This window comes from Oncorhynchus nerka, linkage group LG7 (assembly GCF_034236695.1).
Source record: "Oncorhynchus nerka isolate Pitt River linkage group LG7, Oner_Uvic_2.0, whole genome shotgun sequence".
Classification (NCBI taxonomy): domain Eukaryota; kingdom Metazoa; phylum Chordata; class Actinopteri; order Salmoniformes; family Salmonidae; genus Oncorhynchus; species Oncorhynchus nerka.
The window spans coordinates 12,730,598-12,745,127 of NC_088402.1; the positions used below are offsets into that span (position 1 = coordinate 12,730,598).

The 14,530-nt window shown below is 47.6% G+C and overlaps 1 protein-coding gene across 2 annotated transcripts in view; it reads right to left on the bottom strand.

The window, feature by feature from the left end:
* Positions 1 to 2,754: 2,754 nt before the first annotated feature.
* LOC135572414 (F-box/LRR-repeat protein 2-like) overlaps positions 2,755 to 14,530 on the bottom strand; it is a 36,987-nt gene continuing 25,211 nt past the window's right edge. For both annotated transcript variants that reach the window (XM_065020226.1, XM_065020227.1), the window contains 11 exons: positions 12,369 to 12,443; positions 12,079 to 12,173; positions 10,097 to 10,261; positions 8,018 to 8,144; positions 7,238 to 7,312; positions 6,987 to 7,117; positions 5,939 to 5,999; positions 5,768 to 5,812; positions 5,268 to 5,324; positions 3,282 to 3,494; positions 2,755 to 3,033 (listed from right to left, as the gene is read on the bottom strand). In XM_065020226.1, coding sequence (XP_064876298.1) covers positions 2,926 to 3,033; positions 3,282 to 3,494; positions 5,268 to 5,324; positions 5,768 to 5,812; positions 5,939 to 5,999; positions 6,987 to 7,117; positions 7,238 to 7,312; positions 8,018 to 8,144; positions 10,097 to 10,261; positions 12,079 to 12,173; positions 12,369 to 12,443 — 1,152 coding nt within the window. In that variant the 3' untranslated portion in view covers positions 2,755 to 2,925. The remainder of the gene's footprint in view (positions 3,034 to 3,281; positions 3,495 to 5,267; positions 5,325 to 5,767; positions 5,813 to 5,938; positions 6,000 to 6,986; positions 7,118 to 7,237; positions 7,313 to 8,017; positions 8,145 to 10,096; positions 10,262 to 12,078; positions 12,174 to 12,368; positions 12,444 to 14,530) is intronic.

Here is a 14,530-nt window from a genome sequence, read left to right on the forward strand (position 1 = left end):
TATGGATCAGAGATCAGTAGTGATCAATCAGTCTGTATGGATCAGAGACCAGTAGTGATCAATCAGTCTGTATGGATCAGAGACCAGTAGTGATCAATCAGTCTGTATGGATCAGAGACCAGTATTGATCAATCAGTCTGTATGGATCAGAGACCAGTAGTGATCAATCAGTCTGTATGGATCAGAGACCAGTAGTGATCAATCAGTCTGTATGGATCAGAGACCAGTAGTGATCAATCAGTCTGTATGGATCAGAGACCAGTAGTGATCAATCAGTCTGTATGGATCAGAGACCAGTAGTGATCAATCAGTCTGTATGGATCAGAGACCAGTAGTGATCAATCAGTCTGTATGGATCAGAGACCAGTAGTGATCAATCAGTCTGTTTGGATCAGAGATCAGTAGTGATCAATCAGTCTGTATGGATCAGAGACCAGTAGTGATCAATCAGTCTGTATGGATCAGAGACCAGTAGTGATCAATCAGTCTGTATGGATCAGAGACCAGTAGTGATCAATCAGTCTGTTTGGATCAGAGATCAGTAGCGATGGGGGTCCATGTCCAGGGTATTGATCATATTGATCAGAGATCAGTAGCGATGGGGATCCATGTCCAGGGTATTGATCATATTGATCAGAGATCAGTAGCGATGGGGATCCATGTCCAGGATATTGATCATATTGATCAGAGATCAGTAGCGATGGGGGTCCATGTCCAGGGTATTGATCATATTGATCAGAGACCAGTAGTGATCAATCAGTCTGTATGGATCAGAGACCAGTAGTGATCAATCAGTCTGTTTGGATCAGAGATCAGTAGCGATGGGGGTCCATGTCCAGGGTATTGATCATATTGATCAGAGATCAGTAGTGGGGGGTCAGATCGTAGAAAAACATTTAACATTAACAGTAACAATTTTGTTTAATCATTGGAAAAAGTTTGGGAAGAACCATTTTCAAAAATCTTAGTGCCTAGTGAATACGACCTTGCGGTTATAGGTTCAGGGTGTTGTGTAGTCGTGGCGGGGTTCAGGGTGTTGTGTAGTCGTGGCGGGGTTCAGGGTGTTGTGTAGTCGTGGCGGGGTTCAGGGTGTTGTGTAGTCGTGGCGGGGTTCAGGGTGTTGTGTAGTCGTGGCGGGGTTCAGGGTGTTGTGTAGTCGTGGCGGGGTTCAGGGTGTTGTGTAGTCGTGGCGGGGTTCAGGGTGTTGTGTAGTCGTGGCGGGGTTCAGGGTGTTGTGTAGTCGTGGCGGGGTTCAGGGTGTTGTGTAGTCGTGGCGGGGTTCAGGGTGTTGTGGCGGGGTTCAGGGTGTTGTGTCGGGGTTCAGGGTGTTGTGGCGGGGTTCAGGGTGTTGTGTCGGGGTTCAGGGTGTTGTGTCGTCGTGGCGGGGTTCAGGGTGTTGTGTCGTCAGGTGTGGCGGGGTTCAGGGTGTTGTGCGGGCGGGGCAGGGTTCAGGGTGTTGTGTCGTCGTGGCGGGGTTCAGGGTGTTGTGTCGTCGTGGCGGGGTTCAGGGTGTTGTGGCGGGGTTCAGGGTGTTGTGTCGTCATGGCGGGCTTCAGGGTGTTGTGGCGGGGTTCAGGGTGTTGTGCGGGGCGGGGTTCAGGGTGTTGTGTCGTCGTGGCGGGGTTCAGGGTGTTGTGGCGGGGTTCAGGGTGTTGTGGCGGGGTTCAGGGTGTTGTGTCATCGTGGCGGGGTTCAGGGTGTTGTGTCGTCGTGGCGGGGTTCAGGGTGTTGTGTCGTCGTGGCGGGGTTCAGGGTGTTGTGGCGGGGTTCAGGGTGTTGTGTCGTCGTGGCGGGCTTCAGGGTGTTGTGTCATCGTGGCGGGGTTCAGGGTGTTGTGCGGGGTTCAGGTGTTGTGGCGGGGTTCAGGGTGTTGTGGCGGGGTTCAGGGTGTTGTGGCGGGGTTCAGGGTGTTGTGTCGTCGTGGCGGGGTTCAGGGTGTTGTGTCGTCGTGGCGGGGTTCAGGGTGTTGTGTCGTCGTGACGGGGTTCAGGGTGTTGTGGCGGGGTTCAGGGTGTTGTGTCATCGTGGCGGGGTTCAGGGTGTTGTGCGGGGCGGGGTTCAGGGTGTTGTGGCGGGGTTCAGGGTGTTGTGTCGTCGTGGCGGGCTTCAGGGTGTTGTGGCGGGGTTCAAGGTGTTGTGCGGGGCGGGGTTCAGGGTGTTGTGGCGTCGTGGCGGGGTTCAGGGTGTTGTGCGGGGCGGAGTTCAGGGTGTTGTGGCGGGGTTCAGGGTGTCGTGTCATCGTGGCGGGGTTCAGGGTGTTGTGTCATCGTGGCGGGGTTCAGGGTGTTGTGTCATCGTGGCGGGCTTCAAGGTGTTGTGGCGGGGTTCAGGGTGTTGTGGCGGGGTTCAGGGTGTCGTGTCATCGTGGCGGGCTTCAGGGTGTTGTGGCGGGGTTCAGGGTGTTGTGGCGGGGTTCAGGGTGTTGTGTCGTCGTGGCGGGGTTCAGGGTGTTGTGGCGGGATTCAGGGTGTTGAGTCGTCGTGGCGGGGTTCAGGGTGTTGTGTCGTCGTGGCGGGCTTCAGGGTGTTGTGGCGGGGTTCAGGGTGTTGTGTCATCGTGGCGGGGTTCAGGGTGTTGAGTCGTCGTGGCGGGGTTCAGGGTGTTGGGTCGTCGTGGCGGGGTTCAGGGTGTTGTGTCGTCGTGGCGGGGTTCAGGGTGTTGTGTCGTCGTGGCGGGCTTCAGGGTGTTGTGTCGTCGTGGCGGGCTTCAGGGTGTTGTGGCGGGCTTCAGGGTGTTGTGGCGGGCTTCAGGGTGTTGTGGCGGGGTTCAGGGTGTTGAGTCGTCGTGGCGGGGTTCAGGGTGTTGTGTCGTCGTGGCGGGGTTCAGGGTCGGTCTCATCCGTGGCGGTGGGTTATTGTTGTTGGGGGTGGGGGTCACAGCAGTAGGCCCTGTAGACAGAGCTGCCCCCCCCCGGGTCCTCCACTGTCAGAGGATGACGCAGCAGCGACACAGCCTATGGCCCCCGCCGTGCACCGAGGGAGGGGGCGTCACCGGGGCAAAGTAGGCGTGGACCTTTATCTCTGGGAGATGGGCCTATAGGGAGAGGTAGGAGCTCCGTCATTTCAAATGCAGCAATGTTCCACACGGTTTTATATTCTCCCATGTATTTAATTTGACAGCCTGCAACACTGCAATACACTCAATAGGACTATAATACAACAGTGTGGGGGTCATTCTATTCTTTCCATTGGAAACTACAATTCCCATCAAGCCATGCAGGAGCTTTGACATTACAGCTATAGTGATGCAGCTTGGGAGATGTAGTGATGGTGATGGCTGACCCGTATGCGTTTGATGCCGGCCCTGGTGACCTGCTGGCAGTCGTAGAGTTCTATCCTCTCCAGACGGTGGCAGTTCTTCAGGTGCTCCAGAGTCCCGTCTGTGATCAGAGGGCAGTTATCCAACTCCACCACCGTGAGGCGCTCCTGTCCACACACACTGCTGCTCAGCGCCCTGATACCATCGTCTGTTATCAGCTCACAGTGGGAGAGGGACTGGAGGAGAGAGGATAGACGGTTGACACAACAATACATACAGTAATGTACACCCACACCAATACATACATACTGTAATGTACACCCACACCAATACATACATACTGTAATGTACACCCACACCAATACATACATACTGTAATGTACACCCACACCAATACATACTGTAATGTACACCCACACCAATACATACTGTAATGTAATGTACACCCACACCAATACATACATACTGTAATGTACACCCACACCAATACATACATACTGTAATGTACACCCACACCAATACATACATACTGTAATGTACACCCACACCAATACATACTGTAATGTAATGTACACCCACAACAATACATACTGTAATGTACACCCACACCAATACATACTGTAATGTACACCCACACCAATACATACTGTAATGTACACCCACACCAATACATACTGTAATGTACACCCACACCAATACATACTGTAATGTACACCCACACCAATACATACTGTAATGTACACCCACACCAATACATACTGTAATGTACACCCACAACAATACATACTGTAATGTACACCCACACCAATACATACTGTAATGTACACCCACACCCACACCAATACATACTGTAATGTACACCCACACCAATACATACTGTAATGTACACCCACACCAATACATACTGTAATGTAATGTACACCCACACCAATACATACTGTAATGTACACCCACACCAATACATACTGTAATGTACACCCACACCAATACATACTGTAATGTAATGTACACCCACACCAATACATACTGTAATGTACACCCACAACAATACATACTGTAATGTACACCCACACCAATACATACTGTAATGTAATGTACACCCACACCAATACATACTGTAATGTAATGTACACCCACACCAATACATACTGTAATGTAATGTACACCCACACCAATACATACTGTAATGTACACCCACACCAATACATACTGTAATGTACACCCACACCAATACATACTGTAATGTAATGTACAGCCACACCAATACATACATACTGTAATGCACACCCACACCAATACATACTGTAATGTACACCCACACCAATACATACTGTAATGTAATGTACACCCACAACAATACATACTGTAATGTAATGTACACCCACACCAATACATACTGTAATGTACACCCACACCAATACATACTGTAATGTACACCCACACCAATACATACTGTAATGTAATGTACACCCACACCAATACATACTGTAATGTAATGTACACCCACACCAATACATACATACTGTAATGTACACCCACACCAATACATACATACTGTAATGTACACCCACACCAATACATACTGTAATACAATACATACTGTAATGTACACCCACACCAATACATACTGTAATGTACACCCACACCAATACATACTGTAATGTACACCCACACCAATACATACTGTAATGTACACCCACACCAATACATACATACTGTAATGTACACCCACACCAATACATACATACTGTAATGTACACCCACACCAATACATACTGTAATGTACACCCACACCAATACATACTGTAATGTACACCCACACCAATACATACTGTAATGTACACCCACACCAATACATACTGTAATGTACACCCACAACAATACATACATACTGTAATGTACACCCACAACAATACATACTGTAATGTACACCCACACCAATACATACTGTAATGTAATGTACACCCACACCAATACATACTGTAATGTACACCCACACCAATACATACCAGTGCTTGCAGACGAGGGCAGTGAATAGCGAGCTGGACTAGAGTGTTGTCAGTCACCTGTGAGAGGAGATAGACTCAAATCAAACCCAGATACAGTACATAGAATCAGACAGGCTCAAATCAAACCTAGATACAGTACATAGAATCAGACAGGCTCAATCAAACCCAGATACAGTACATAGAATCAGACAGGCTCAAATCAAACCCAGACACAGTACATAGAATCAGACAGGCTCAATCAAACCCAGATACAGTACATAGAATCAGACAGGCTCAAATCAAACCCAGATACAGTACATAGAATCAGACAGGCTCAAATCAAACCTAGATACAGTACATAGAATCAGACAGGCTCAATCAAACCCAGATACAGTACATAGAATCAGACAGGCTCAAATCAAACCCAGACACAGTACATAGAATCAGACAGGCTCAATCAAATGCTGATGGCCTCAATCCACAGTTGCATTAAACAGGAAGAGACGCCCATGAAATCTTACCAAAACACATTCTTCTAAATCCATTTTTTCCATCTCATGACAATTCTGTTGAAACAAACCCACATCAGTTCAACATTAGGTTTTAATTAGTGACCTTAAATGTGAAAAGATTTGAAGACTAAAAAGAAACAAGTCAAGACAGAGCGCTGCAGGAAATAAAGAAGCACTTACCCTGGCCAGTACAGTAAACCCAGCGTCTGTAACATGTGTACACCGTGCTGCTTCCAGGATCCTGATACAAACACATTGGTTATGTGGACGGTATGACGTCTTTTATCAGTAGGCCTCATCGTGTGTTGTTAGGGGGGGCCTCGTCGTGTGTTGTCAGGGGGCCTCATCGTGTGTTGTTAGGGGGCCTCATCGTGTGTTGTCAGGGGGGGCCTCGTCGTGTGTTGTCAGGGGGCCTCATCGTGTGTTGTCAGGGGGCCTCGTCGTGTGTTGTTAGGGGGCCTCGTCGTGTGTTGTCAGGGGGGGCCTCGTCGTGTGTTGTCAGGGGGGGCCTCATCGTGTGTTGTCAGTGGGGGCCTCATCGTGTGTTGTCAGGGGGGGCCTCATCGTGTGTTGTCAGGGGGGGCCTCATCGTGTGTTGTCACACGTTGTCACTCCTGACCCCTCCTGTCTCAGCCTCCAGTATTTATGCTGCAGTAGTTTATGTGTCGGGGGGCTAGGGTCAGTTTTTCATATCTGGAGTACTTCTCCTGTCCTATTCGGTGTCCTGTGTGAATTTAAGTGTGCTCTCTCTAATTCTCTCTTTCTCTCTTTCTTTCTCTCTCTCGGAGGACCTGAGCCCTAGGACCATGCCTCAGAACTACCTGACATGATGACTCCTTGCTGTTCCCAGTCCACCTGGCCGTGCTGCTGCTCCAGTTTCAACTGTTCTGCCTTATTATTATTCGACCATGCTGGTCATTTATGAACATTTGAACATCTTGGCCATGTTCTGTTATAATCTCCACCTGGCACAGCCAGAAGAGGACTGGCCACCCCACATAGCCTGGTTCCTCTCTAGGTTTCTTCCTAGGTTTTGGCCTTTCTAGGGAGTTTTTCCTAGCCACCGTGCTTCTACACCTGCATTGCTTACTGTTTGGGGTTTTAGGCTGGGTTTCTGTACAGCACTTTGAGATATCAGCTGATGTACGAAGGGCAATATAAATACATTTGATTTGTCGGGGGGGGGGGGGGGCTCATCGTGTTTATAAGAAAGGGGGACATTTCTTACTTGAGTCGGGGGCAGTTGAGGCCCAGAGCGGTGAGAGAGGCGTCTGTAATGTTACTGCAGCCAGAGATACACAGCATCTGCAGTTTGTGGCTCCCCCGACACAGGCTGACCAAGCCTTCATCAGTTATCTGCTGTGAACACACACAAAATCATCTGTCACCGGCTTATAAATAACACACGTTACACACATGTTCTGTCTTTCAATCCCTACTCCCCCACACACACACACACACCCTCCATCTTTGTCTTACTGAGCAGGTCTGCATGTTGATAGTGGTTAGTTCAGGACAGTGTTTCTGAAGGGGTTTCAGTGCTCCATCCTCCAACTGTAGAGAACACAACAGAGAAACCAATCACTACTGGCAATCAATACAATCATGTTTACTTGTGTGTGTGTGTGTGTGTGTACCTGTGTGTGTGTACCCGTGTGTGTGTGTGTGTGTGTACCCGTGTGTGTGTGTACCCGTGTGTGTGTGTGTGTGTGTGTGTGTGTGTGTACCTGTGTGTGTGTGCGCGCGTGTGTGTACCTGTGTGTGTGTGCGTGTGTGTACCTGTGTGTGTGTGCGTGTGTGTACCTGTGTGTGTGTCTGTGTGTGTGTGTACCTGTGTGTGTGTCTGTGTGTGTGTGTACCTGTGTGTGTGTCTGTGTGTGTGTGTGTGTGTGTGTACCTGTGTGTGTGTGTGTGTACCTGTGTGTGTGTACCTGTGTGTGTGTGTGTGTACCTGTGTGTGTGTGTGTGTGTGTACCTGTGTGTGTGTGTGTGTGTACCTGTGTGTGTGTGTGTGTGTGTACCTGTGTGTGTGTGTGTGTGTGTACCTGTGTGTGTGTGTGTGTGTGTGTGTACCTGTGTGTGTGTGTGTGTGTGTACCTGTGTGTGTGTGTGTGTGTGTGTACCTGTGTGTGTGTGTGTGTGTGTACCTGTGTGTGTGTGTGTGTGTACCTGTGTGTGTGTGTGTGTGTGTGTACCTGTGTGTGTGTGTGTGTGTGTGTGTGTGTGTGTGTGTGTGTGTGTGTGTGTGTGTGTGTGTACCTGTGTGCAGCCACGTAGGAACAGGGCTTGTAGGTTGTTACAGCCCCTGGTCAGAGCCTCGATGCCATCTCTGGTGATTTGGTCACACCACGACAGGTTTAATGTCTCCAACATACTACAGCCATCACTAAGAAGAGACACACAGTTTCCTTACTAAGTATTACACTGTTGTACCGGTAATGATACAGTAACCACGGAGGATCTGTTGTACCGGTAATGATACGGTAACCACGGGGGGGGATCTGTTGTACCGGTAATGATACGGTAACCACGGGGGGATCTGTTGTACCGGTAATGATACAGTAACCACGGGGGATCTGTTGTACCGGTAATGATACGGTAACCACGGGGGGATCTGTTGTACCGGTAATGATACGGTAACCACGGGGGGATCTGTTGTACCGGTAATGATACAGTAACCACGGGGGATCTGTTGTACCCGGTAATGATACGGTAACCAGGGGGGATCTGTTGTACCGGTAATGATACAGTAACCACGGGGGATCTGTTGTACCGGTAATGATACGGTAACCACGGGGGGGATCTGTTGTACCGGTAATGATACAGTAACCACGGGGGATCTGTTGTACCCGGCAATGATACAGTAACCACGGGGGATCTGTTGTACCCGGTAATGATACAGTAACCACGGGGGATCTGTTGTACCGGTAATGATACAGTAACCACGGGGGATCTGTTGTACCGGTAATGATACAGTAACCACGGGGGATCTGTTGTACCCGGTAATGATACGGTAACCACGGGGGGGGATCTGTTGTACCCGGTAATGATAGAGTAACCACGGGGGGGATCTGTTGTACCCGGTAATGATACAGTAACCCCAGGGGATCTGTTGTACCCGGTAATGATACAGTAACCACGGGGGATCTGTTGTACCCGGTAATGATACAGTAACCACGGGGGGGATCTGTTGTACCCGGTAATGATACAGTAACCATGGGGGGATCTGTTGTACCGGTAATGATACAGTAACCACGGGGGGATCTGTTGTACCGGTAATGATACAGTAACCACGGGGATCTGTTGTACCCGGTAATGATACAGTAACCACGGGGATCTGTTGTACCGGTAATGATACAGTAACAACGGGGGGATCTGTTGTACCGGTAATGATACGGTAACAACGGGGGGGATCTGTTGTACCGGTAATGATACAGTAACAACGGGGGATCTGTTGTACCGGTAATGATACGGTAACCACGGGGATCTGTTGTACCGGTAATGATACGGTAACCACGGGGGGGGATCTGTTGTACCCGGTAATGATACAGTAACAACGGGGGATCTGTTGTACCGGTAATGATACAGTAACCACGGGGGATCTGTTGTACCCGGTAATGATACAGTAACCACGGGGGATCTGTTGTACCCGGTAATGATACAGTAACCACGGGGATCTGTTGTACCCGGTAATGATACAGTAACCACGGGGATCTGTTGTACCGGTAATGATACAGTAACAACGGGGGATCTGTTGTACGGTAATGATACAGTAACAACGGGGGATCTGTTGTACCCGGTAATGATACAGTAACAACGGGGGGGATCTGTTGTACCGGTAATGATACGGTAACCACGGGGGATCTGTTGTACCGGTAATGATACGGTAACCACGGGGGGGGGATCTGTTGTACCCGGTAATGATACAGTAACAACGGGGGATCTGTTGTACCGGTAATGATACAGTAACCACGGGGGGGATCTGTTGTACCGGTAATGATACAGTAACCACGGGGGATCTGTTGTACCGGTAATGATACGGTAACCACGGGGGGGGGGATCTGTTGTACCCGGTAATGATACAGTAACCACGGGGGATCTGTTGTACCGGTAATGATACGGTAACCACGGGGGGGGATCTGTTGTACCGGTAATGAATTGTGTTTGTTGTACTGAATTCTAAAGAAACAAACATGTCATTTATTACTATGTAAAATCATTTTACCCTTCTAGTAAATACCTTGTCATTTCTGGATCCTAAAATAAAACTGCAACCCCTGAGCCTTGGCCAGAAGTAGTGCACTACATAGGGAATACAGTGCTGTTTGGAACACTCACCTGAGAGCTTTGAGGGAGTGGTTGGTAACAGACACACAGGAGGTGAGGTCCAGCTGTTTGAGTCTGCAGCAGAACTTGGAGAGGCTGAGACAGGTGCTGTCTGTGATCTTAGTGCAGCCGTCCAGGTTCAACACCTCGATGCTACGGCAGTTCTGGGAAAACGTCCTGCCAGGTGACAGAGACAAATACCACAGTCACGGAGAGGTAACACTGAATCACGAGGGAAGTGCATCTTTCGCTTTCAAGACGATTGGATGCTTATCTAGAAACATGGGCTCCGATACGATACGTTTTAGTTTGAAACGATTCAGTGCGATTCGGTTTGAATGGGGGAACGATACGTTTTAGTTTGAAACGATTCAGTGCGATTCGGTTTGAATGGGGGAACGATACGTTTTAGTTTGAAACGATTCAGTGCGATTCGGTTTGAATGGGGGAACGATACGTTTTAGTTTGAAACGATTCAGTGCGATTCGGTTTGAATGGGGGAACGATACGTTTTAGTTTGAAACGATTCAGTGCGATTCGGTTTGAATGAGGGAACGATACGTTTTAGTTTGAAACGATTCAGTGCGATTCGGGTTTCGAATGGGGGAACGATACGTTTTAGTTTGAAACGATTCAGTGCGATTCGGTTTGAATGGGGGAACGATACGTTTTAGTTTGAAACGATTCAGTGCGATTCGGGTTTGAATGGGGGAACGATACGTTTTAGTTTGAAACGATTCAGTGCGATTCGGTTTGAATGGGGGAACGTCGTTTTAGTTTGAAGCGATTCAGTGCGATTCGGTTTGAATGGGGGAACGATACGTTTTAGTTTGAAACGATTCAGTGCGATTCGGGTTTGAATGGGGGAACGATACGTTTTAGTTTGAAACGATTCAGTGCGATTCGGTTTGAATGGGGGAACGATACGTTTTAGTTTGAAACGATTCAGTGCGATTCGGTTTGAATGGGGGAACGATACGTTTTAATTTGAAACGATTCATTCGGGTTTGAATGGGGGAACGATACGTTTTAGTTTGAAACGATTCAGTGCGATTCGGTTTGAATGGGGGAACGATACGTTTTAGTTTGAAACGATTCAGTGCGATTCGGGTTTCGAATGGGGGAACGATACGTTTTAATTTGAAACGATTCATTCGGGTTTGAATGGGGGAACGATACGTTTTAGTTTGAAACGATTAATTCGGGTTTGAATGGGGGAACGATACGTTTTAGTTTGAAACGATTCATTCGTGTTTGAATGGGGGAACGATACGTTTTAGTTTGAAACGATTCATTCGTGTTTGAATGGGGGAACGATACGTTTTAGATTGAAACGATTCATTCGGGTTTGAATGGGGGAACGAATCGATGCTATACAATGTACTTTTTTTTTTTGCATAAACACATACATTTTCCATTCTAAACTCAAATCTGCTGCTAATGGAACTCATGAACTCGGCCTCCTGAGCTGGATCTGTCTGAGCTGACGTGTGTGTGTGTGTGTGTGTGTGGGGATCTGTCTGAGCTGACGTGTGTGTGTGTGTGGGGATCTGTCTGAGCTGACGTGTGTGTGTGTGTGTGTGTGTGTGTGTGTGTGTGTGTGTGTGTGTGTGTGTGTGTGAGCTCAATGCACACATTGCACAATTTCTCTAGAGACAAATCAGATCCAGCCTGAACTGTGAGATGTTGTGGAAGTTGTAGTTTCCAACAGGCCAATATTATACATAGTTTAGTGCATAAAACTTGGTAATTAACTACAATGACCATAATCCATTGCGCATCTACTTGTGCGGTCTGTGTTTCTCTTTCACGCCTGCTACTGAAGAGAGAAGAATGCGTGACCCTGATATAGAGAGCAGCTAGCTGTTGCTTAGCAAGGCATCTGAAAATACATACTATCATCAGTGGACTTTTATTCGTTGTTTTACACCCTATGAAATCACAGTGAATTGGTTATACTAAGAGTGAAAGAGGTCCTATGGAGAAGGACTCACCTCATGGATGCGTCTCCCACACTGATACATCCCCTCAAACTCAGCTGCCTCAGGAAGCCTCCACATCGCTTAGAGATGTTCTCCACTACTCTACCCTGAAGAGAGAGACCGAGAGACAGAGAGGCAAAGAGAGAAAGAGAGATCATTTTTAACCAGTCTAATGGTACAATTCAACTTACAAAAAACATGACAAGAGAGATCAAGAGAATGACAGAGAGAGAGTGTGATAGAGAGCCTGGTGTGACCTATGAATGTGTATATATGTAGGATCAACTCCCCTGAACTCTCACCTCTATGTCTGTCTGGAAGTTGAACAGGTCAATCTTCTGCCAGTTACTACCATCCAAGGCCAGGACATTCCACGCCTGTGAAGAGAGAAAGAAAGACAGAGAGAGAGTGATGGAAAGAGGAAGAGGAAGAGCGAGTGATGGGTGTGGTCAGTCATACACCAGGGCTGTGCTTAGGAGGCTGAAAAGATTTGGCATGGGCCATCAGATCCTCAAAAAGTTCTACAGCTGCACCATTGAGAGTATCTGGACTGGCTGCATCACCACTTGGCACAGGCAACAGCTTGGCATCTGACCGCAAGGCGCTACAGGGGATGGTGCGTACAGCCCAGTACATCACAGGGGGCCGAGCTCCCTGCCATCCAGGACTTCTATACCAAGCAGTGTCAGAGGAAGGCCTTAAAAATAATTGAAGACTCAAGCCACCCAAGTTACAGACTGTTCTATCTGTTCCTGCACGGCAAGCGGTACCAATGCACCAAGCGGTACCAATGCACCAAGGGTACCAATGCACCAAGGGGTACCAATGCACCAAGGGGTACCAATGCACCAAGCGGTACCAATGCACCAAGGGGTACCAATGCACCAAGGGGTACCAATGCACCAAGGGGTACCAATGCACCAAGCGGTACCAATGCACCAAGGGGTACCAATGCACCAAGGGGTACCAATGCACCAAGCGGTACCAATGCACCAAGCGGTACCAATGCACCAAGCGGTACCAATGCACCAAGCGGTACCAATGCACCAAGGGGTACCAATGCACCAAGCGGTACCAATGCCCCAAGCGGTACCAATGCACCAAGCCTAGAACCAACAGAAGCCTGAACAGTGTCTACCCCCACGCCATAATACTACTAACTAGTTAACCCCCACGCCATACTACTACTAACTAGTTCACCAAATAGCTACCTGTACTATATGAATTGAACTCTTTTGACTCATCACATACACTGCTGTTACTGTCTTATCTATCCTTTACCCCTACCTACAGTATACTGCTGTTACTGTCTATTATCTATCCTTTACCCCTACCTACAGTATACTGCTGTTACTGTCTTATCTATCCTTTACCCCTACCTACAGTATACTGCTGTTACTGTCAATCTATCCTTTACCCCTACCTACAGTATACTGCTGTTACTGTCTTATCTATCCTTTACCCCTACCTACAGTATACTGCTGTTACTGTCTATTATCTATCCTTTACCCCTACCTACAGTATACTGCTGTTACTGTCTATTATCTATCCTTTACCCCTACCTACAGTATACTGCTGTTACTGTCTTATCTATCCTTTAGCCCTACCTACAGAAAACTGCTGTTACTGTCTATTATCTATCCTTTACCCCTACCTACAGTATACTGCTGCTACTGTCTTATCTATCCTTTACCCCTACCTACAGTATACTGCTGTTACTGTCTATTATCTACCTTTACCCGTACCTACAGTATACTGCTGTTACTGTCTATTATCTATCCTTTACCCCTACCTACAGTATACTGCTGTTACTGTCTATCTATCCTTTACCCCTACCTACAGTATACTGCTGTTACTGTCTATTATCTACCTTTACCCGTACCTACAGTATACTGCTGTTACTGTCTATTATCTATCCTTTACCCCTACCTACAGTATACTGCTGTTACTGTCTATTATCTACCTTTACCCCTACCTACAGTATACTGCTGTTACTGTCTATTATCTATCCTTTACCCCTACCTACAGTATACTGCTGTTACTGTCTATTATCTATCCTTTACCCCTACCTACAGTATACTGATGTTACTGTCTATTATCTATCCTTTACCCCTACCTACAGTATACTGCTGTTACTGTCTATTATCTATCCTTTACCCCTACCTACAGTATACTGCTGTTACTGTCTATTATCTATCCTTTACCCCTACCTACAGTATACTGATGTTACTGTCTATTATCTATCCTTTACCCCTACCTACAGTATACTGATGTTACTGTCTATTATCTATCCTTTACCCCTACCTACAGTATACTGCTGTTACTGTCTATTATCTATCCTTTACCCCTACCTACAGTATACTGATGTTACTGTCTATTATCTATCCTTTACCCCTACCTACAGTATACTGCTGTTACTGTCTATTATCTATCCTTTACCCCTACCTACAGTATACTGCTGTTA